Source organism: Streptopelia decaocto (assembly GCF_964273445.1).
Source record: "Streptopelia decaocto genome assembly, chromosome: 2".
Classification (NCBI taxonomy): Eukaryota; Metazoa; Chordata; class Aves; order Columbiformes; family Columbidae; genus Streptopelia; species Streptopelia decaocto.
In genome coordinates this window covers 141,425,146-141,450,420 of record NC_138655.1, presented here as the reverse complement: position 1 = coordinate 141,450,420, position 25,275 = coordinate 141,425,146, and the positions used below count along the sequence as shown (strand labels likewise).

Below are 25,275 nucleotides of genomic sequence, written 5' to 3'. Positions count from 1 at the left end.
CTGAACATTCATAGAAGCAATGCCTGATATTTATTCACAAACACAGGTTTTCAGGTGCTTCATACCTCAAAATGCTTCTCTTGGCTTCTCTGCTTTTCTGTTTTCAGTTGTTCACATAGGCTTATCTTTGTGCAATCACAGTGGCACAAGTATTTGCAGGCCTAGTTTGAGTGAGTTTATCTTCCTGAACATTTGCACAAAGCAGTGTGGCAGAACAGGAATGTCCAAAACCTTAGAAAACAGATCAAGGTAGAAGAGGTGTAAATAAACAGTGCTAGCTACTGCTGGGGATAGGTGAAATTCAGTTGTTCTTCCTCCCATTCTCAAAATCAGGTAAGTCGTTTCACATGTGGACCATCTGTAGCCTCACTTCTCAATTTTAAAAGCTTTCCAGTGTAATCAGCTCCTTATTCCAGCACCTGCTGGTTGGCTATTCATTTTCATCATCCAGAGGACCAAAAATTGTCCATGGCCCACGGCTGCTATGACATCTGCTATGACAGGTATTGTGCTTGTCTGAGGGACAATGGTGCTCAGCTCCCACGATCATGCCTAAGACACTCAGACATTTCAGACCCTGTTTAAAAAAACCTCTTGCTAACTTCGAACCAATGTAAAGTCTGATTAAATTAGAAGAACAGGACTTTAGTAAGTGAATGTTGATACTAGCTTTCTAGCAAGGAGATAACAATCCATGAATCTCAGAGGCCTGGAAGTTTGCACAAAGGTGAGCCAGGATTATATTTAGTGCTGTGGCATACTCTTGCCTTTTGCAAAATATCTCGGATGTGTCTGTTTCATGCTCTTTTCTTGTGAGTATTTCTCATCAGGTTCTTAAACACAGTGCATTAAACAATTTCTCTGGGCTGAATCATTGCTTCCCATCAGTCACTAGTGACCCTTCAAAGAGTGAAGGATACAAGAAAAGAGAAAAGTAACAAGATGATAAAATGTTACACAGTTCCAAACCAAACCAACCAACCAAAAAGGCTTCAGTGGTTTCTGCCCTGGCTTTATAGAGCTCAAATCCTTCCAAGTTTCTAAGGCCAAATTTTATCTTTGTACTGTAGCTTTTGAAAATTCATATTTTTATGGTATACGGAGTGAGGATTAGTTTAATTTTACCATAATGCATTACTAATGTGAGAGGGTGGAGAAACGTTACAATCAGTTACAATAGACATTCTCTAGACTTTCAGGGAACTTCCTATTTAACTTCTCACTGAACCAAACTATTTGTCTTGCAGGTTGTTTCCTGTGAATCATAGGGTTACTTGGCAAGTCTCATATTTTCTGTGTACCTCTAAGGCCACAGTTTATGTCAATGATATAATCAAACTGCTGTTGAGGCCTGTGTGGTCTCCCAGTCTATATCTTAAAAGAAATCTAATTACTCTCTCTGAGATCCAAACATCCCACAGAAAACAAAACACAAAAAGCTCTACTTGATAAACATGTCTGATTAGATATGTGGTCTGTCTTTGCTGGTTTGCACATATAGTTGGTAGAAATATTTATCTGAAAGGGAGAGTAAAACAGAGGACAAAAAAAAAAGGGAGGGGGGCAAAAGGGAAATGACCACTTCAAATTCACTTGGGGTTTTTGTGCAGCTAAAGACAAAGGAGGTAGTGATCAGCTTATCTGTACAGGAAACCTGATTAAGTTATATGTTGAAAAGATTAATAGAAATGATGCTCTGCTGTAACAAGACTGAAGATGTGGCTCAAAGATTAGGCTCATCCTAGGAAAAAAAACTCTTTGGACCTTCTACTCCAGCAGTTCTGCAGGTGTTCCAGGGTGATTCCTGCAGTTTTATTTGCACCACATCAGGATTGTAGGCAGAACATGGAAACTGAAGATATTGTTTGAACTACTGTTTAGTTGCCCACAGCTAATAATGAAAAATCCACAATCAAACTTAACAAATCAAGCTTTGCCATCAATTTACAGATTACATTCCTAGTAAAGAGGAAAAAAGAGAGCACTTTCAATTTAGACTGAAACAGTCCAATAAAAATAGTGAAATAAACTGTTTACTGGTCTTTTATTTGGCCTATATCTAAGCTTCCCATAGTTATAGTTTGACCTCTTGACATTTCCCATACTCCTGCTTTTTATTACTCGGCAGGATACAAAGAAACTGCAAAGTCTCAGCAGGTGGTCAGCTTGTGCTTTTTAAAGATTATGGTTTTTTTACATCAGAAGGGAAGCAATACTGGCTGGTTACCTTTCTGTGGTGGAAAAAAAATAAATAGACAATGTATGTTAACTGCAACATCTTAGTGCAGTAGTGAAATGAATCTAATGAACCAGTTTTAAATACCAGTGCACACTGAACTGCAGTTTATGATTTAATATTACTGTTTTAAAAGGGATCACATCAACCTGAATTTGGCTCAGAACTCCAGTTTTGTAAATATGAACTCCTACGATTTAAAAGCCAATTGAAATACCCTTCTTCACAAAATACCCTGAATAATTCAAATCACATAGGTGCTTGTAACCCAACAAGTGACTCCCCTTGACTGCTTGATGTCTAAATACTTAAACTGTAGGAGCTTAAAGGTAAAACTGACTATAAAATGTGTAAGCAGCAACTTATTACCTACTTGGAGGTAAACCAGGAATAAATAAATAAGGATTAGAGAGAGCAGGGTAGCTGAAGAATCCTTTCTCTCTGGCTATAGTACACTGCTCTGTACAACAACAGCAGGAAAAACAAACAAACAACAGAAAAAAAATACTAGAATTGCCTGAGGGAGAATTCATTCTTGCAGAAGACTTGCTGAAGCAGCTTGGCACTGACAGAGAAGTGGGAAAAGGAAGAGAGTGAGGAAAGGAAGGCTTTGGTGTGGGTGGGACAGAACAAGAGGGGAAGGCAAACTAAGGGCTGTGGGTGTTCCAGGTATCTGCTGCTCGTAACTATTTTAGAAATAGCTTAGTGTGATTAGAGTCGATAGATTAGCCTTCCTCCCAACTTTCTCTCAGCACGTCAAAAGATGAGCCACCTTAGTTATGGGGTTCTGGTCCCTGCTCCCTGGACTATTCATGTATTTTGTACAATCATTGTCATTTATTTTAACAAAGTAGAAATTTTCCTAGAAAAACAACCCAGCACTATGCACTTCCAGCTTAGATGCTGTGATCCTTATACAACAGACTCCAGCTCCTGTCTGCTTGTGTTCTGTCTCACCTGCTGCATCTTGTATTTTGGGTTAGGCTTCTGCTCAGAGAATTTTAGGCCACTGCGGATGATAAATAGTCTGCCTCTCTCCTTTCACCACTTTAGGCACTCTGGATATTGCTCTATGGACCAGAGTTTCAAAAGTATCTAGGTATCTAATTATTTTACATCGATGTACTGAGAGCTTTCTGGCTCTGAATATTTTGGTTCCTTACAACCTCTAAACAAATTGTCCCTTAGTTTTACAGTCCTTCATGTGTAAAATATTAATTGGAGCCAAGATTATATTTTACTTAGTAGTTCATACAGTACACAACACCATGGAGTCCCAGTCTTACCAAGAATATTTGGACTGTGGTGTAATAAAATAATAATTGGTGATAGTGCTGCTGTGTAATGCTTTTAGTACATGGCATATGTAAAATAACCTGTAAAAAAAAAAAAAAAAAAGAGCATTCATGATCCATTTTCATTGTTGTTATTGCTTCATGGCAACCGTTTCATCTGACATTCTGTCCTGGCTAACATCTTCTTCCATTGTAGAGGAGGCCTTTTGATGTTATTGTGGAAGGAAAATCCCACTTTTGATGTTAAGTCAGCATCTGCTTCCTTCCTTTTTAAGTTATCCATGCCATGGGGTAAAATCTGACATATAAAGAATAGAACAACTGTACCAAAGTGACCTGACATTTTGAATTACAGTTTCCTTTATGGAAACATATTATGAAACTTAATAGAAAAATAACATTTCTAGAAGTACTTTGTCACAATTTATAGAAAGTGTAAGTTCTACAATGTGAATAAAAGGCTTCTAGATGAGATATTCTTTACCAAATTCTAGGGTACATATCTTAGGACCTTAGTATTTATCTGTGATCAATTAATAGCTGAGGTGCTCCTAAATTATATGGGGTTTTTTTCTATCAAGGTTGGGAAGAACAACGTAGTGCAGTTTTACTAATTATTTCACTAGTAGGTAAAGCCTTTGTGAAAACATCACTATTGGGAATATGTTTTACAAATTAAAAATTCTGGGATCAAGTAGTATTGGTTGTTTTCAGTAACAGAGTTCCTTAATATGGATGACCAATGTCCGCTTTATATAATGGGAATTGTACTATTAGGGCTTGGGCAACCTTCAGAAGTTAATCTGACACTATCATTTTATATCTCAGAATAATCAATTAAGAATATTTCTGCTTGTTATATCTCTATCAGTCTTGCTTGATTTTATTCTTTACTGTCCAGTAAAGGGTCTTTTTTTCTCCCTGAACGAATGTTAGTAACATGTTTTCAAACATCCCTGTTTAGAACAACAACATGGAAAATATCCTTTGATTAACCTGTCTTCTTTTACTGATTCTTCTTGGAGTAGCAGAATGGACAGAAGGACTTTTCCCTCTAAGCATCATATTTCTATTATTTTATGATGTCCTTTCTCTTTAATACTTAATACAGCAAATTTTGTGAGCACTGCAACAACTCCTGTGCCTAACATTAAATGAAAGTGTTTTTAGAAATAAAGTTTTGGCTTTGTCTCCCAGCTTCCTTTTGAATTAATGATGAGGTATTCTCCATTAATTGATGTCTACACATGTTTTATGTATATTACTTCAACAATATGCTGGAAAGTGGCAACTTTTGTTCAGTTGTTCGCTTACCGATCAATAATTTTTTAAAACTAGATTTATACTGAAATTTGCCTCTCACTAGTGCTGTTAGCAGGATAGATCTGCAGAACTTGTTCAAGTAGCATGGATCCCCTCTGAGTTAAAATCCTGACTTCTGGATCATTAACTGCAAAGTTTAGCTTTTCAGGATCTATTGTGGGCATGAATTGAAGGACAGGAAATTCTGTTTAAACCTAAGAAGAAACATTTTTGCTGTGAGGGTGATCAATCACTGGAAGTAGTTGCACAGAGAAGTTGTGGAGCCTCCATCCATGGGGATATTAAAAACAGGAGTGAGCAGCCTTCCCTCATTGACCGAGCTTTGACTGAGTGTTTGGACTAGAACTCCAGAAGTGCCTTCTTCCCTCACTTAGTCTATGACTCTGTGATAATTATCAGCTTCCTGTTTAACAAATGCATGAACTGTGTTGGTTACACTCAATCTCTCAGTGACACTGGTTTTTGTTTGACTGTTCCAGTTTAGATGATATCCTAGTTGGCGCCCCCCTCTTTATGGAACGAGAATTTGAAAGCAAGCCTAAAGAAGTTGGGCAAGTTTATCTATACCTGCAAGAAAGTGCTTTCCTCTTCCGAGATGCACAAATTCTGACAGGCACTGAAGTGTTTGGTAGATTTGGCAGCGCAATCACGCACCTTGGAGATCTCAATCAAGATGGATATAACGGTAATTCATGTGTAATGGAGTAATATATATCTCTGTATAACACTGAAATTAAAAATAGCTAAGCAGTGAATATGAAGTGTCTGTGCAGTGCCTGAAAAAGGCTTCTTAACATGTAACTGGCCTTGAAAGTCACAAGAATTTACGCTCATCCTACTGAAACTGATATTGATGGCCAAACCATTAAAAGCTTACCTATAGGAGGACAGTCATATTGACTACAGTACTATTTTTTATTAAATATTAGCATGTTCATTTGAATAAAAATATTGTATGTTGTTTTCTGACTATAATTACATTGAAATAGTTAAGATGTTGCATATGTTTAAAAGCAGAGTTCTCTTTTTCTCCTCAAATGCTTGAATGAGTTTGAGAATTGAATTAGGTACTTAGGTGCTGAAAGAAACAGGTGCATAATGGGACGTTTTTCAAATTCTTATAGCACACTCACACAACAAAATGTTCATGCAAGTTAAGTGGGAGCCTAAATTCAAGAAAATGGTCCAAGTAAACTAACTTGCTTAATTATCTGAGATAGCCTGGATGCTTTGAGCTCCTAGACTTAGCTTCCTAGACATAGTCAATAACACCCTGGTTTTCCCTGCATGCATTTCCTTACTTCTGATTTCCAGGGTATTAGGGAATTGCAAAGCAGTCATCTCTGCATCTAAAGCCCCAAGGAGTTTTTCCTGGAGGAGATATTTTGCACAATAGCCTTAAATATAGTTGGTCCACTAAGGAAAAATTAATGTACTTAGCTCCACCTTGACTTGAGGGCTGTTTTTCACGGTGCTCTAACTGCTAGACTCCAGGACAATGTTGCTCACGTGTGGCTGCTGTACAAGGGATAAGTCATATCAGGAGCCATGAGATTGTATTGATGTTCAGGGTGCACAAAATCCAAATCTCATCCTGTGGGAAGAAGCACCCAGATTGTGACTGCTGAGAACACCCTCACTGTGTTGTGCTGGAATCCCTCCATGAAGTCCAGCCCAACTGGACGCCATGGTAGAGGCTTCCTGTTCTCCTGCAGGGACTTAATTTTTGCTTAATTTGAATTGCACTCATTCTTTTTATTCTTCTATTGCACTGCAGACATTGCTATTGGTGCACCATTTGCAGGAGAAGACAGAAGAGGGAAAGTGTTCATTTACAATGGATACAGTAATGGGTTAAACACTAACCCTTCCCAGGTTCTCAATGGAGCGTGGGCCTCACAGTCCATGCCCTCGGGATTTGGCTTCACTCTAAGGGGAGACTCAGATGTAGACAAGAATGATTACCCAGGTAAGATTTTTCCATTAGTAAGGGAATTTCATACTTCCATGCTCTGGAAAATGCATCTGCTCCTTTCGGGAGGCAGAGGTCAGAATAGGCATTTTTGGATAGTTCTAGCTTGCTTTCCTGAGAGTTAAAATCAGACAAAACAAATACTCCCTTTCCTGTCAAAAGACATGATCAGAAAGTCAAGAAAGGGCTTAAATGGTTACATTAACATAAAACATGTGAAGTTTAAAATAAAAAGCTTAACCCTTTCCCCTCCCTTCCAAAAACTGAATGCTCTCAGCTTATTGAGCTTGTAAGGTCGCCTTCATCCTGGCATTCTTTCCTAATTAAAAACATATTGCGTTGTAGAAGAAGGGATTGACTTGGTTGTGTTGCTGAGTTGCTTTTGCTGTCCGAAGGGACACTGAGCTGTACATAAATTCTTTATGGCTTTGACCGCATTACAAAAAAGCAGAGACATTGCTTAAAGGCAGATATTTCATTTGGGTCTTTTGATCGCTTTTGTGTTTTCATTGTGCTATATGGACTCTTCTGGTTTAGGTTAGCTTTGATTCTTCCTTATTAGTATACCTGACATGCATTCAAATTTATCATGTTTATAACATTAGTTGAGTTTCGCTGGGGAAGGTATTTATTATTTTAAGAGGCATGTTCATAGCATCATAAGTAGTCTGAATGGTGGAGCTATTTTAAATGTGCTTGTATTTGCTTTCTTATCTAGAAGCAAATCTGGTTTGTTTCTTTTCATCGCGATTCAGAAGCCTTAGCAATGGTGTGCAGTAAAACTACATATTTTGTTATTGTGAAAAGTTCATCCACAGTATAATGGTAATAGTCTTTACTTCCCTAACTTACTATGAAATCACTTTAGTTAGCCTGGTTTATTTCAAGACAAGTATTCTTAAAAGTTGTGTTATTTCAAAAGTGAAAATTGTGATTTTCGAGGGGACAAAAATGGTAATCTCTTTTAAGTTTTTGTGATGGATTGTAAACACCTTGAAAGAGGTGTCTTTTTTCAAGAGCGGAAGAGCTGGGAAGGGCTGTTTACAAGAGAAATTGCGGTCTTAAAAACAGAGAAGCTGACTGAGGAGTAATAAAGTGAGGCTATCACAAGGCTGAATTGAGACGATCTTTAGCATTTGAGAAAAGAAAGGGCTTTCAAACACTGTTCTGACTTTTTGTTTGCATATTGTTGATGTTGCTATTAATAGTCTTTCATTGTCCATGACTAATGAGGTTCTTTTGGACAATGGAGCTTTTTATTAAGTTTCAGCATTTAAACATTTCCTAAAGCATCCATAAGGCCCCCAGCAAAACCAAAGAAAACAGGATATTGCATTCCTGACATTTCTAAGATTGAAAAGATAGAGAGAGTGAAGGGAGAGATTCTTTCAGGTCTTCTATGAGGCACATGGGGAAGAAAGAAGAGTAGAAGTCTAACTAGTTTATTAGCACACTTTATGTGGAGCACCTTTTAAGCTAATGGGTGAAAAGTTTGGGTGATGGCTCTTGGTCTTTCTAAAAGTGTATTGAGGAACTGCTGTAGTCAATTCAATTGTGAGATTTCTTGGAGTTATTCTACTTGTCATTGTTAGCTCCACTACACATCCTACCTGCAGAATTTCACATTGTGATATCAGTCCACTCTGTTAGATGGTTTGGTTTTATTACATGAATTACTTATTTTAGAAAAAACAAAACAGAACAAAACACAACCACCTCTGCATTTCTAGTCTCTAGATTCTCCCTCCATCCCTCAGTTGAATATCTGGATAAGCAGTCCAGAGTACTGGTGAGAATTTGTCAAAAATGACAGAAGAAAACCTTACTGTCAGTCAACCGCCTCTTACTTAATTCACAAAGACCTGAAGTACCAAAAGAGAGCTGTAAAAATAGCACAACCATGGCACAGTATTAGCACAAAAATAGAATGTCTTCCTATGGGAAAAAGAAAAAAAAAAAAAAAAAAAAAAGAAATAATACGGGGAAATGCAAGTCCAGGCCATGCAGTTAGTAACCCTTCTTGTGTCAAAGAGCTTTTCTTCTTTGTCTCTTGATGGAAATGCTCAAGGGCAGAGGAAATGAGGGGCTGAGCTTGGAAGGAATGGGAAGGAAGTTTTATTTTAGATGTCAGCTGAGAGACAGAGTTTTTGCTGACTATAGAAGGCCTAGGAAACTAGCCTTTAATTCAGTGCTTCCAAAATTACGTTTTCGTTTAAGCTTTTTAATCTGTATGTTGTAAAAACCGCCATTTTATAAAAGGAAAAAAGTAATAAGACCAAAGTATGCTGACTCTCAGAAGTTGGGTTCCCAAAGACTTGGAAATGAGAGCCAGTTGTAATGTCTGGCTAAAGGTATAAAGGTGTATTGTTACAGTCTAAGGTGAGATTCTCTGAGCAATTAGGTCTTCCATGACTAGAGTTCAAGTGTTGTGTGAAGGTAAATGAGCTCAAAAAGGGATCATGATTGTGAGAGGTTAAGGACTGACACCAGTTTGTGAGCACTCATAATTTTAGCTGTGTTTGTACAACTTACTCAAATCCTTGTGCTTACATTGTTCATGAGGCAGGCACATCCCTGCTGGGAAATGAGAGGCTGAGAGGTGGGAGTTACTCTGCCTTTTCATTTTTACTGCACTGTGAAACATTTTCAGAGCTCTTAGATTTTCAGACCTTCATTAAATCAGACCATGTATTAATGTTTGAGCAGGTCACAGACCTGGAGGCCAGAAGAGACCACCTGCTTTTGCAACTTCTTATCACAGACCGCTGAGCTTCATACTGGGCTCGCTGGATTGAGCTCAGGAATCAAGGCTCTTAGAGACCGAGTTACAAGTTGGGGAATACAGTTCCTAAAAAGTGAGGTTGAATCACAGTCAAGGAACAGAGAAGGAAACAGGGAGCAGACAAAAGCTGTCTAATATTTAGTGCTGTTCAAATCCCTCAGCTTTCCTTTGGATGGAGGAGTGGTTTCTCCTTCCTCTTCTTCCACCAGCTCCTGGCCAGCAAAGGGAAAGAGACCACCTCCTGCTTCCTGGTCTTATCTAGGAAAGGCAGAGGAAGACCCTTTTGTCCCTCAGGACCCCAATTGCATAGTAAATATGGGAGAAAACTGATCACAGACAGGACTAACGGTGGGGTAGCAGAGCAAGCAGGAGAGAACATAATACAGCCATACTGATACCAATTAAAGATCTGTCTAGAACTGTTGCCTGTCTCCAGCAGTGGCCAACAACAGATATCAAGGAAATTGTACAGTTTTTGTGGTGTTTCCCAGAATATTCACCCAGCTGTTACCAACTGGAGGAGCAAGGTGTTCCTGAGTCGGAGGTGGCATCTTAAAATTCAGTAGCCCTTGACAGACTTTTCTTCCATGAACTTATGTGAACTTTTGGTACCCACAGCACATGACTTTGTAGTCATATAAGAGTCAGGCAGAACCCAACCAACCTTTATTGTTGGATAAGGCCAGTGAGAGGGAGGCAGTAAGAAGGCGGCAGATTAAGCATGTCAGTCAGATAGATTGAATGTACCAAGCCACTTCTGTGCTTTTGATCTGACTATTCAGAAGAACAAATAATATGCAGCTTTCCCAGTCTTCCAGGCAAGACACTGGCAAACTTTGTACCATATTTACTTGAGATACTCAGTATCTCTGCAGTACATGTATCCAGGATTTGAAGGAAAAGACCAATTAGTCCTCTTAAACTGCACCTACGCTAGTAAATTAAATACGCTGTTCTTTGGCTCTGAACTCTTGTGCTCTCTTTTGGAGACTAATAATTGTCCTGGGCCAACTGCTTTAGGGCCATTCTAATGACACCACCACGGGCAGTGCTGATGTGGCACACAGGCACGTTCTCTAACACTAGTTTACTAACACTGACATAATTGTAACATCTTTCAACAGATGATCCATTTCACAGTTTTCTGACTCTTCAGGTACTAAGGTCACATTCAAAGGAGGGGGATCTGGTCTCACTTATGCTGCTATAGTAATTACTAACTTAATGCAATTACTCTGGATTGAGAGTCATGTAAAAAAAAGGAGGGGGGAATTAAAGAAATAAAAGGGAAGGAACAGTGAATGGAGTGAAAAAAGTGTAAATGATGGGGATATTTTTTCATCAGTTTATGTGCAAATACAGTGGCAGCTGGAAAGAATTATGTGCAGGATTCTGTGGTGCACTTTTCAGTGCCAAAGTTAGGACATGGCAAAGCAGCATCGTGCTTTATCTGTGGTCATACTGATGAGGCCCATAAGGCAATTTATATAGCTGTGGAATTCTCTGTAACAGCAGCTCTTCAAGGTTTGCCCAAGAAATTCTGAAATCCCTGCCTCAGCACAGCCTTCCTGTCTGTCTTCTATACTGAAACATCTGAGCGATGTCATGATAACTCTCCACATAGCTTCCACTCCACTCCTCACTAAATGTGGGGCTTTTACGGCCCCTTCGCTCCATCCTGAGCTTTATTCTTGTTATCAAGGCCTGGAGCAGGGAATGAAGACTCAGTTTAGGCATGTATCTTGAGTTGTAGTTTATTTTATTTATAATTTTGTCTTTTTCTATTAGCATAGTTCAGTTTTCACAGGAACAAAAGAAATCCATAAATCTGTTTAATGGGAAAGGGATTTGTTTCTTTTGGCTTCTGGGCATCTGTTCAAAGCTGGTCCTCACTGAGTGCTCGGAGTCTGTGATTACCAAGGTGATGGTGCGGCACTTCCAGCTGGTTCATCTATCTCTACAGGGCTCAGGCATTTGGAGGCTGTACGGTGTCCACCCTCACATTTCCGCATATGTTCAGTCACTTGATGGCTGATAATAGCTGAGCAAATAGTTTATAGTGAATAACTTACTCAACTCATTAAGCTTGCTTTCTTCTTGTGGCATATCCTCCAGCAGACTGTGGTTTCTTCAAATGTGTTTTTGAACCCAGATAATGTAACCAGTTTCTTTTAACAGTGTGGGTGGATTCAGAGCAGTGCTCTAGATGAATTCACTGTTCAAAGACTGTTGATTAGTCAATTATTTAATTGCTCAAATAAACTATGCACTGCAGTTTCTACTCCTTGCCTGTTTAGACGCTTGTGTAAATCTTCCTTGTTAACCTTGAGAGTCACCCTGGAATCAGTGCCACTGCAGGTTCACCTTCAACAGCTGTTGGCCTGCTCTTTCAGTTATTCTTTTTAGTCAAGCCTTTGTCAGCACTGGGAAATGTATAAAAGCATCTTCATCCCTTGTTATTTGGGACTGAGTTGTTATCTTAAGAATAGCGTGTAGTTAATTTAAACAAATGATTCTAGAAACATTTTAAGAAGGAAACAATTGTGATAATTGGAAAAAATTTCCTCGGAAGTCTAGTAATCCAGTCTAATCTTATTAAAATAAGAGTATTTAACAGCTCCATCAGCTAAGTACATTGACTCAAACAGCAGGAAGAAAACCCTCAAGTTTCTTTCTGAGAGGCAAGATCTATTCAGCATTCCTAATTTTTTTTGAGAACAATAGGCATTGTGCCAACAATATCACAAATCATAATCTAGTGATCATTAAATTATGAAGTTGGTCTAGGAGATTTGTGGAAGACAAACTAACTAAATCATTGCGAAGCTGCATCTGTTCTGGTAAGAGAGGACTGCTGAGCATGGGAGCCAGAACAAGGCCGTGGGTTCTGCCAGCAACTGCAGAAAAGCTGAAGGATTTCTACCAGCTAATTATGTTTTCACATGAATAGTCAATCCAAAATGTAGTGACAAGCCAAAAATCTCCTACAAATGTGTTAATTGTATGGCAAATTATTGTCTGTGTAATTTTCAGGTATGCTTTTCTAAAATTCTTTGAGATATTTAAAGAAATCACAATATTGTGTCCAATTGCATATAGGAATAAAGCCATTAATCCCAGTAAGTAGGGATTTACTGAAGTGGTAGAACATTAATCGCCCTCTTTTGGATTTGTTTGTAGTATGATGAATAATAACGTATTATGAAAGGGATTCATTCAGACAAAAGGGAAGCATTGAAATTAATTCGCCTTAGGTGTTACCCTTAACAGACCTGCTGCCAGAATGGTTGAAAAACAGAGAAGGGTCAAGGCAGTTGAGAATGGTAGGACTGGAAGAAAACTACTCTGTTTTGGGTGGTGGTTATTTGTAGTATTTAACAAAAATTCTTGAGTAGAGTTGGCTGACCTGGACAATCCTGTGTGCCGTATTATGGTCAGGCTTGAAGTCATGGCCATTTAAAGGAAATTTTATTCTGGACCTTTCTTACTGAGATTTGTGAGTGTAGTGTGCTCTGAAATAAATAGAAACAAATAGAAATCTGATCATGGGCCTTTTTGGCACCTGGTCTGCTGAGGGAAATAAAAAGTCTCACAAAGATTTTTTTAACAGAGTTTACAGTTACGCAGTTTTCTCACCCTCTTTTATGAAATTTCCATTAGTATCTGTACTCAGATGGGATTCTAATTGTTTTCTAGTCTCTATATATATTGTGCAATTAAACTGACAGACTACACAAAGTGATGTTTAAAGCTATCAGTAAATCATTCTGAGTCCATAAAGTCAACACTTCCCTGCCTATATCCTGGTAGAGTTGCAGTGGGGAGGTGACTCAGCTATTGTTTCATTTTGGGGTTTCTCACAAGGGAAGTGTGTGCCAATTATGGAGTCCTTCTCTGGCTGTTGTTCTTGGCCACTGTCCCCCATGAAGTGAGATGAGATACCGTGCCTTGGCCACCGCTCTTGGGATTGCTGGACAGACTGCAGCCAAGTGTGGGGTGCTGAGCACGTCGCATGTTCCTCCCTGCTCAAACTCCCCGCGGCTGCATCTCTTGCAGGGGATGGAGATGTCCTTTAAAAATACCAGGGGATCAAAGAATTTGCTCAAGTTAATAAACAAATATATCTTGTTGAGACTGGAGGGAGGACTTGGTTGATTTTCCTACTTCTTCCATTTGGTTGAAGGCTTAGTCACAATCGTGGTGAGTTTCTGCCCTTTATCATACGGTGTTTCAGGTCTGGCACAGCCACATGGCAGGAGGTTCCGGTAAAGAGACCAGCTTACAAAATCCAGAGTGCCTTTCAGTGCCATCTGTGAATACTCTTTCCTTGTCTATTTATAACAGTTTTATCCCATAAAATGGATTTTCTTCACCAAAAAACATCTTGCAAGCCTTCCCTTCAGAGCAAAGTAAAATTTAAAATAAGCATTAGGATTGTTTAACTTTTCACAATTCCCCTTGACTTCAGTTAAGTATTATACATGCCAAAGACACTTGTTTCAGGATTAAGCCCTGTAAACTCCACCAACTAGGACTTTAGTGCACATGACCTTCAAGCTGTGTTGAAATGCAAGTTGAAAATTCCTTCAAAATCACTCCATGTTTCTTTTCTTAGCTTTTGCAGAGTGGTTGTGACCCCACAGATCATTTATTCTACAACAGTAATGAGGCAGAAACACATGGCTGCTGCCACCAGCCCCTCCTTACAGATATCTGCTTCTCTGAAGGGTAACAGCTGATAAAGGATCTTCTCAATGAGATGACACAGGCAAAGTCGTCATTTACTTCAATCTATGAGGTCATTCATCCACCTGAAAACATGAATTATGAGAAAAGGAGGGAGATTTTGTGATTCTGATACTTCTCTCTCTTTCATTCTCTATTTATACACACTTTCATCTGGGCTTGAAAAAAAGCCCTCACAAATGCTAGGGAGCAAAGGTTTTCATACACTTTCCTTCAGGCTCTGTTTTGGAGGGTTATAAGTAGTTAAGCTGGCCTTTTTTGCTATGTAATTCCAAATTGCTTGTTAAACCCTTATTTTTCAGCTAGTGACCTTTGCATCAATGACATTGCATGTGTAACATTAACAAGCAATGAATAAAGACAACTTCTCTCTATTTTTGGGAGGGGAAAGTTGCCAGACTTCAGATAATTTAGACATCTCACGCATTTTTTTCACAGAAATTATTCGTAACTTTTCTTCTGCACAGCAAATTCAAAACTTCTGGTTATAAAAGTGCTCTGATTTGATATGTATTCAAATCTCATGGATTCATATCAATATCAGATTTTTTTTTTTCCAATGATGGGTGTAGGGCTTGCACCCCACAAGGCAATGAAAGAAAGAAGAAATAAAACTACTGCTCTGTGACAAAACAAGTAGAAGCAAAGTGAAGTCCCTAATGGATCTTCCAGTGAATACTCTGCTTGAATATATAATGACTTGGTCATGTGGACATGTGAGGGGAAAAGTAAAAGCTTTCAAAGGAGAGCAGGATGAGCACAGTCCTGGCTGCCCATAGATTATGCTGAAATAGGGCCTTTGTGATGGTGCCGTGACTGACTGTCCTCATCTCTTTCGCTGCGTTTCCAAACCTGGCTGAGGTGGCAATGCAGAAAGACTGCTTATGGAAAACCAATCCATAATTCTGGTGGCTGGGACCTATCATTGCTCCTCTAGACCCTCTGTCCCATAGAAACCAGAATTTAGCCATTAAGCAGATGTACAAAGTCCCCTTTAATATTAAACTGAGGATGCCAAGATAGCGGGGACCTAAGTCTGCACAGTTGGAGATACCCAAAAAAGTTCACTCGTACTAGTGAGGTTCTGTCTGACAGATTTTTACCTTCAGATTCAAACAGTCTACATTTTGTTAAGCATACTCAAGTTGTGTGTTCAAGCTTTCCCTTGTGCTCATGAAGAGTCGGAGGGCTTTACTTTTTAACGGAAGATCAGATTATGAGATCATGACAAGACCAGGATCTGGATGAGTGCTGGATATCTACCTGGTTTGTCTCTGCCATAACATAGTCCTGTACTGAAACCTTTTGAGTTATCAAGTCTAGTATGAAACAGGACATGTCCTGAGTTAAGTCTGTTGCAGGATTCATAACGAGCGTCCATCTGGGAACAACAGAGCAGAAACACCTTCCTTCTTGTCTTTCATCTTCTGTTCATAACAAGTTTCCTTTTCCTTTAAAACAACACCAAAAAAAAAACCCAAAACAAAACAAAGAAACAAACAAAAAGTCAAACACATACACACAAACCAAACCAAGCAAAACTACCAAAAAAAGCACAACAGAATATTGAATCTGTTACTGTGGGTGCTGCTATCAGGGAGCTGTCAGGGAAAATTCCACCACGTGCTCTGTGGAGCCTTTATGGTAATGGCTATGTCTCAATCAGTTGTTTATTTAAGCAAAAATATCTTTTGGGTTTGGTACTGTGTGTAATTTGTCTATAAAAGCTGCTAATGAAAAGGACTCATAAATGTCCCTAAAAGGAGAGAGAAATAACACTCATTTTCTTCTGCTATTTAAAGTGTTCCTGACCCTGCAGCATACTTCTCTAAGGCCAATGGAAATAGAAAAATGTAAATGTTGTACAAAAAGAGAATCAGACCCATAAACTGTCCATGCCTGCTCCTATTAGGACATCATTTAATGGAATTCATTGTAGGACAGGCTGTTGCCCTTGTGGAGTACTTGTTTAAACTTGTGAAATCCTGACCATCTGAAAGGCAGAGAGGGCACTGGAAAACTCACTGCCAGACCTGGCCCAGACCCACCCAGCTAATCAGCATCAAAACTTTGTATTTGCATCATGCTCAATGACTTCAGGGCTTCACAAGCAAACCAGTGCTCAGACTATGGAAGCAGCAAGTCATGGTTTGTTTACAACCCTGAGTGCTGGTTTAATTAACTCATTTAGATCCATTTAGGTTGCCAGTCTGTACCACCAAAAGGCCTGTTGTAAGTCTCGGTCCACTGAATTGAACATGTGTAAATCAAATCGAGTGATGACAACAGTGGAGTGAAAGGGACAGATGGACACTTCAGGCTTTGAAAATGAAACAAAGCTATTTCCTTTTCTTGAACTTTCCTGCATTGATCTTTTTTCCTCACTACTTGGCTCCAGCTTTTCTCTAGCAGGCCTGAGTGATCCACCAGCCAGTCTGCATCTTTCCAGAGAGCCCTGTGTGGTGACTCCAGGCAAAAAACCATTTGGGCCTGTAGGTTCCTAAACCAGGCCAGTGTCCAGTAACAAAGATGTGCCCAAGGTCCAGCGTGGTGTTTGTGTAGTTGACTCCATCTGTTCCAGATGGTGACTGGTGGGGAAGAAGATGGCTTTAGACAAATAACTATTGAATGCCTTAGCATATGCTGCTGCAGCACTGAAAACATGAGAAACTGTGAAGTCAGCCACCCTCTCACCTGTGCATTGAATTTATGTACACAGAGATGAAATGCTGAAGTTAGCGAACAAAATACTTAAAACTACTCAAAACACAAAGTAGGATGGGGAGGATTGTCAGGACGGAACACCATAAATTTTCAACATGACCTGTATGAGAGTGATGACAAAGTGGTTTGCTTCTCTGTGTGTAATGGGCAAGTAATGGTTTGAAATAAAATGTATAGTGTTTTTTCCCCTTTAATGCAAGTTGGAGAGAAGTGAGATTGTGGTACGGGTGAGCTTGTGTTAAATAGACTGGTACTTCGTGGATACAACAAAGAAATTCATAAGCCCACCTCTCATAATGTGAAATGTTTTCTTTCAGGTACACTCATGAAAAAATTATGTAGAAATTATGACATTTGTTTTATGTTACTGCATTCTTAATATAAATAATGTAATTTAGGCTGGAAAAAAAATGTATGAGAGGCTTTTATATAGTTCTTCTGAAGCTGTTTTGTTTTTCCAGATTTAATTGTAGGTGCATTTGGAGCTGGAAAAGCAGTTGTTTATAGGTAAGTGGTAAATACAATGGATTTTTCATTTTACAGCTTTGGAGGGTGATCTGCAAATAAATAAACCGCACATTTCTGTGCTTCCCTGGTGCAATGTGTAAAAGATGCTCATTACAGATGATAAAATCAGCATCTTGTGAGAAACAAATCCTTTTTTCCTATGCTCAAAACTTGTAATTTTCAATGAAAATTTCCATGCTTAGTCTAAGCTCAAGAAATCTCTTTTGGAATGTTTGGCTTCTCAGTTAAGTTTAAATGAGACAAGAAGAGAAAATTGTATGTTTTCTACCTTTAAAGCCATGTCACACACATTCCTATACAGTCAAAAAGTTCGTGCAGCTCATCAGGGAGAAATTTAAAAAGCAAAACATTGAAAGTTGATTTCTTTACTGAGGGAACGGTACTAGTTGGAAATTTTACAGTGACTCTTCAGAGGTCATATACATTAAGACATGAACTATTTATTGAAAATAAAGACGGCTGCTTTTAGCTTCAGTTTACAAAAAATGTATGAGATCCCATTTTGCAAATCTCAGAGTTACTGCTGACTACGGATTTTCAGTAAATGGACTGTTTGATTAGGGGTATAAATTAAAACTACCAAATACATAAACAAAAATCTGCTGCTGCCTTCTTAGTCCAGCCATGCTGACAGTTCTTTGCATCTAAAGATTTACCATCCATTGCTGCAACAATGTGGTCATATTTCTTGATTCCTGTCTTCTTGTCTGTATTCCCAACAGTACCTGAGAGAAGGTATGTTCTGCTTCCCTTCTGAATGTTTGTCAAAGCATAAGAATTTTGTAAAACGGGATAGTTAGCTCATTTTAGTGACCACTGTAGGTGCAGTGGTTAGACCTAGTTTTCCTACTGCCTTATTGAAGAATCATGCAAATCCTTTGCAATGCATCACTTTGCAGTGACATGAAGGACTGCACAGGAGAATTAGATCTAGTGTGTACTTTAGATAGCAATAAAAATGTGTTCTATTTAATTTAAGAAAGTGAATAGCAGGAGGCCCTCAGTCTTTCCATTTCCTGGCCAGAGTGTATCAAATAAGCAACATGTCATATTGGAGAAACAGAATTTTATTCACTGAAATTTGCTAGAAAAAAGGTTTTCCCTATTGGACAAAAATGAAAGTAATCGTATTTTTTAATGGCTTGCTGAAGTAATATAGAGCAGTATTCATAAAAGCTCAGCTGTGAATTAAAATACGATTAGAGTATTTTTGTAAGAAGCTGGTTTTGCCAGAATTATGTAAGTTACTGTAAAATAATGCTGCTGTCTTAAAAAAAATATAGACCCTTTCTTGTTTTCATTTGTTTTCTAAGTTGCTCTTGACTACTGATTTTCTTATTACTTAATAACAGATTGTTATTCAGAGGGATGGTTCCCATCACCACAACTATATATTCACATACTCTACAGAATTTTGTGATGATTATTCCTGGTTTCCAAAGTCAATTTTCTCAAGACATGTCAGACAGAGCTGACTGTGCTATTGGCTCAAGATGTTCTAGATCAGCTTCTACTTTAACCAAATTGTGTTATTTTTTAAGAGTCTTAAACAGAGATAGCAAGTCTAAGATGTCACTGTTAATGGAGACAGTATAAAACAAATCTGTCAGTATAAAATAATGGCCAAAGGGCTGCTGTAAATCCCCAAAAGCAGACTGTCCCTTTGTGAAAACCCAGTGTGATGAAGTGCACCTGATAGGCCTCTGTCCCAGGACACACCTACTGTTAACTTGTAGGATACTGTTTCAGTGATGCTGTTAACCTGTGTTTTTTTCTGTGAAGAACTTTCAAAATGTCATAGTAGGAGGTATCACAGTTCCTGACCAAAAAAAAAAAGAGAAAAGTTCTTTTGGGTAGGACCAGCATTGTAAAAGCATTTTCTCCCAAGTAACACTACATTTCCAGCATCTTTGTGGCCACCTCAGTAAAGTGTTTTCTCTGCTGTGACTTAGGTACTAACGTGCTCCTTCTGTATGCAATGAACCTTGTTTCTGTTCCCCAGAGCCAGACCTGTTGTGACAGTGAATGCTCAGCTCATTCTGAACCCCATGATTGTGAATCCAGACAATAAAACTTGTCAGCTCCCTGGCTCTCAGCTTTTGGTGGCCTGGTAAGTTCATGATTAAACAAAACACATCCTCATCCTCTTTCTCAAATAATTTCCTATTCCTAAACTTTTCTTGCACTTTTTTGTTCAATGTGCTAAAAGAAAAAGTTGAAACATGTTATGAGCACAGCAGAAAAACCTATATAGGACAGAGTTATTTTTGAAGTCTTCCAGTGCTTCACAGATTCTAAAAATGAAGTGGCTAAAAGTTGAGTCCTTCGATACACTGAGTCTCCTTCTGCATGGAGGGGTGTTCCATGTCTCTCAGGATCGAGCTGCAAATTCATATGCAGCGTTTCAATGAATGAAACAGGAAACAGCTAGAACAGATCAAACATAGAAACAACGATCTGTCAAGATGTACATCTTTGTTGTAACACTGAAAGTGATGCAAAGAGCTGGTGGGCCCACCATTTTTGTTAGAGAAAGAGAAAGATCAGTCTGTCATGAAAGAGAGAAGATCTCTGGCTGGCCATCCTGAGAGCAGAGCACAGGATGTTGTTTCTGGCTGCCATTGGTCAGAGGAAAGCTTTGTTTTAATGCGTGGTACAGGACAATGTTACATATATCTTTAAAAAAGAAACCCTCCACCACAGTAGCATTTAACTTTGAAAATAAAAAATACATTCAAAAACTAGAAGCTAATTAAAACTATTTAAGATCATTTACAAATATGAAATGCTTGCAGGACAGTTGGAGACTATCTAATAGCACAAAATACCACAGAAAGGCACATTTACTGCACTAGAGAAAAAAAAATTGTTACTTAGAAAGGACCCCAGGGACAGATGATAAAAGAGGCTATTGCAAATACATAAGATACTGTTTAAAAGTGGAAATCATAGCAAATGAGGGAACTAAAAGCAAAACAGAACATAAACACATGCAAGTTGAATATAAAAGACCAGTAAGTCCTGCCAGAGAGACTGTGAGGAACAGTTTTCTAAGACAAAAACTAGTCATATCATTTTGTTGAAGCATATTAGAAGCAGAAAGCCTACCAGGACTTGGGCTGGATGAAATGAATATCAAGGTGTAAAGGAGGACTCCAGAAGATAAGGTCACTGCAGAAATTTTTCACTGCTTCTAAACCAGAGGTGGTCAGAGGGATTCCCCACATTGGAGACATTCTTCATAGGAGATGAGTTTTAAAAATCATCTCAAATGTAAGAGTCAGCAAAAGAGGTTTTAGAACAAAGTGATAAATATGAAGCATAAAACATAATCATGACCAGAAGCAGTTCATTTAAGAGTCAGGAAGGAACTCAGCTCTGATGCACTTCAACCACAAAATATATGGGCTTTCAGTGCATTTGATGCAATTCGTGACCCAGGAAGTTCCTAAATCTACCAGTTGTGAAAATCTAGGATGAGGCTGTTAAGAGGTTTTCACTATTGCTCTGTTCTTTTACACTTTATAGAAGTTCTCATATTTATCATAATGTTCCTCATTTATATGCCCTGTGTGGAAAATCACCTACCTACAGAGCAATGTGGAATGCACTCAGTAAGACTATGCAGTCCCAGAACTGTATGAAGCTTTGGCCTTTTTGGAGCATCTGTCCTGATTTTTTTAATCCAAGCACCTTTTGTTTTAATAGTTGATATAATAAAAAGTTTACAATATCAACATGGGCTGAAGCATGTTCATTGTTCCAAATTATGTTTTTTTCAGAACTTCAGTTTTTAACACTTTTAAGAATGCTTTGTGCCACAATGGAAAAATTTTCAAAACCATAATGTTTACCATTGGTGTACTGAAAGAAAAAAAATGGGTTTTGCACAAGAAAAAGAAACAAAAACATCTCTGTTAAAAAAGTATTCCTGCTGTGAGATATTGTTTAAAAAGGGGAGAAAAAAACAAAGTATGCTCCTTTAACATGTAGTTTTTTCATTACTTTTCATTTTTGCTTTACAATAAGCCAGAAGATGTTTGGTTCATATCTACAAGAGTTTTAATATTAGCATAATTTAATTTCTGTTTCTTTATTCTAAAATTGTCTTCCCTAAAGGTTTAGTTTCTATTACAAAATGACAGAAGAGAAGCTGCTATTTTCCATGCAGTAATTTTTCTGCTTGGTTGATATAAGCTTGTATTGTACATATGAAAACAATTAGTAGGGAAACTCCAACAGGCAAAGAATTCCTCAGTCCCATGGGACAGATTTCTGTATCTCTTAGCCAGCTGTGGAACTTGTATAAAGTGTCTACTGGCTGACACTGCAAAGTTAGAATGAAAGGAAACCTCCTACCAGAAAAGTTTCAGGAAGTGTGTGTATATGAATAATGTGGATTATTGAACATTTTTGAGCATTAGGAAAATTGGAACACTGAAGCACAGAGGAATCATGTACAAAACGTCATTTTTATGCATAGTCCTAAGTATTGTCTAGAAATACATAATTCTTTCTCTGCTATGTTTAAAATGTGGCTATTTCTGAGTTCTGAAAACTTAAACATTTGGAACTAATTCTGAAACTTTAAAGCTATGAAAGAAAATGATAGAACACTTTTTTTAAGGTGTGAATGATACAGTTTAATTTCTGTAAAAAGAGGTAAATAAATAAAACATTTACATTTGTCAGAAACTGTTTCCACATCATATGATTTATTAAGTCCAAGACTGGGTTCCAGCTATCAAGAGATCTAAATTTATCTCTGCATGGGTATTTTTATTACCATCCGAGATCTGATTATCCACTAGCTACTTTGCTACTACTTAGTGCTTGTATTATATCTGCAAATTTTATTTGCTCCACCTTTCCCTAACTTAAGGTAGTGTGCAAATATTGTTGCTTCCATTTGGCAGAGGAGCGACACGTCAGAGAAGTTACATGACTTACCAAAAATCAAGTAGCACACAAGTGTCCAATCATGATAAAAAGTCAACTTGCACAACACATTTCTGATCCTTAAGTTCCTACTATCAAAAAAGGATTTGGAAAAAAAAAAAAGTTCATTCTTCTATCTCTAAATATGTTATTATTAAAACAGTAATAAAATACTTATCATCTTGAGTCAGCTAGATTCAGTAAAGGAAGCATTTCTACATACACTTCAGAAAAAGCTGAATACCAAAGTCCTGACAAAAATATAAAATCCAAAAATAATAATATGTCAGCCCTTCCTACCTGCATAGTTTTGACAAGCATTAGAGCATCATAAAGAAGTATATTGACTTACTTTTTTGTGGCAGTTCATGAGTTTACATTTGAAAATTATGCTATGACATGCAAGACTGGCCTGTGAGGCCTGATGTCTAAATTGCATTGATGCAATTACACAAGATTTTCTCATTTTTGTTGTTCTTGTCCCTGTGTATTAGGAAACAACCAGTTCTTTATGTGTTAACTCATAATTGTAAAGAAGTAGGAATATGACTAAATTTACAATTTCTGCGTGGAACTTGAATCAACATTCATAATGTCATTTGAAGGCTACAGTTAAGTGGAGTTTAATGGCATAAGAAAGGACTTCTGCAGACAGCCTCACACGAAGGGGGTTTGCTGAAGCTCAACATAAGGAAGGCAACTTTGCTGATACTATTACAAGTGTGATCTCTGTAGGTTATCTCAAGAATTAGCGGGAACAGATACTTTTCTCCGTATCTGTCCCAAGAAGATATTCAGACCCTGTCTTCTTTGATTATTATTGGATCATAGGAGACTTGCTAACTCAGGTAATATCTTAGGTAAATAAATACAGATCTCAGTGAACATCTTTTTAAGAAAAGGAAAGGAAAACTTGGAAGGGATGACTTGGGAACTGCTGATTCCCAGGTCAGATCTCTTTCTGCTAATAATTACTACTTCTTTTTTATATTTAGCTTTACTGTAAGAGTCTGCGCAGACTTTGAAGGCCAAAGTATTTCATATGAGATAGGTAAGAAATGTTTTATATTCTTATAATTTACTATGTCCCACTCCATTTCAGATGTATTTTTTTTCTTGCACCTTGAAAGTTAATAGGAGCGAGATCCTCCTAAGGCAAGAAAATACAGTTAAAAAGACATAGATATAACATAGAGCTTGTATTATTCATTTTGAGGATTTTTTATTCAGTTTAAGCCGTTTCCCAAATAAAACCAAGAACATACCCCATTGAAAAATGTTCTGGTTTGAAACAACAACAACAAATGGAAAGAGATGGGTGTCCCATACATGTATGATCTGTAAATGAAGTTAGAAAGCTTAAATTACATGTATTCCATACTTTGGATCAAAAAACTAGTGTGCTGCTAAACAGCGGGGGAGGGGGGAGGCGCTTAAAGCATTAATTAGTTTTACCTGGAAGACTTTGTTAGAGTATTTTTAATATATAATTAATTGTTTACTATTTTTTCTTTCCACATCAAATAAATAAATCATTTATTTACTTGTATCCTTTAGTGCTGAAAGTTGAATTGCAATTAGATTCATTGAAACAGAAAGGAGCTGTCAAGAGGACCCTCTTATTTGATTATCACCAGTCACATCATTACTTCTCCATTGTGATGGAAAGACAGAAACAGCTCCATTGCCAGGACTTTCTTGTTTATCTCAGAGTAAGTTGTTTAAAATATTCTGGACCGTCGCCATCATTTGAATAATATCAGGGATTTAAAGATAATAGTAAAAAAAGGAGCCACTGCAAAAGGAAGAACAATTTCCATTGTTCTTAGATCCCAAAATTACAGAAATGTGAGATGAGAAATGCTTCACGGGGGTGTCCAGAACATTCTTGTACCCAGGCAAAATTTCCCATGTAAATCTTTGGCTCATCTTTTGTCAAAGAAAACATAAAAGAAAGACTTCCTTTGAAGAAGAGCATACAGTTCCTTTCTGTACAAATACACTCATGTGGCACTTTTCTGGAAACTCTGATTAAATACTGCATCTCCTGATACAAAAAGGCAAGATTGCTCACCCTGTAGTATTCACAGTGGGATAATCAACTAAGCATGTTAAATGTCATGCCAATTCAGTTTCAAAAGGTATTTTAAAGGAGTGTCACCAGCAATATTGGCCTAAAAATATATATATATTTTAAAAATATCTTTAGGTTATTTTAAAATGGTTTTTGAACTGTGGAACTGAAGTTATGAAGAAGAAAGGGTCATTGGAGCAGCTGGAATTACCTCATGCAATTGAAGCAGATTCCAAGCCTGGTCCTGGAAATACAGTGGGAGGTGAAATGGAGGAGTCTCAAGCAGTATGGAAGGGAGTCTGTAGGGAATTAAGGTGGTGGGGTTTTACCGTTGCTAATCCGTGTAAATTCTTGGTTATGGAACAAGCCAACAATATTACCTCCACAAATCCACACATGTCCTCCTTCCATTCCAAAAGGAAGGAGGGCAGTAGCTGATAGGAGTTGGTTCTGTGTGTCTCTCTTAAACAGCTTCATTTTTGGCTAATGCTTAGAAAAAAATCTGAGTCTACTGAGCTCAACCAGCTTCTTCCAGATGTGGGGCTGTGGAGGCAATGTGTTCTGGGCATTCCAGTTAATGGTGAGTCACTTTACTTTCCTAATGACGTTACATATGGCCAGAATTTGACCAGCAGCTGTCAAAGACCATATCTTTAC

At 38.0% G+C, this 25,275-nt stretch overlaps 1 protein-coding gene across 1 annotated transcript in view; it reads left to right on the top strand.

Moving 5' to 3' along the window:
* ITGA8 (integrin subunit alpha 8) overlaps positions 1 to 25,275 on the top strand; it is a 105,074-nt gene that overhangs the window by 23,668 nt on the left and 56,131 nt on the right. The window contains exons 12-17 of the mRNA XM_082046934.1: positions 5,334 to 5,539; positions 6,632 to 6,823; positions 17,540 to 17,585; positions 19,609 to 19,716; positions 23,540 to 23,595; positions 24,102 to 24,256. Of these exons, the coding sequence (XP_081903060.1) occupies positions 5,334 to 5,539; positions 6,632 to 6,823; positions 17,540 to 17,585; positions 19,609 to 19,716; positions 23,540 to 23,595; positions 24,102 to 24,256 (763 nt within the window). The remainder of the gene's footprint in view (positions 1 to 5,333; positions 5,540 to 6,631; positions 6,824 to 17,539; positions 17,586 to 19,608; positions 19,717 to 23,539; positions 23,596 to 24,101; positions 24,257 to 25,275) is intronic.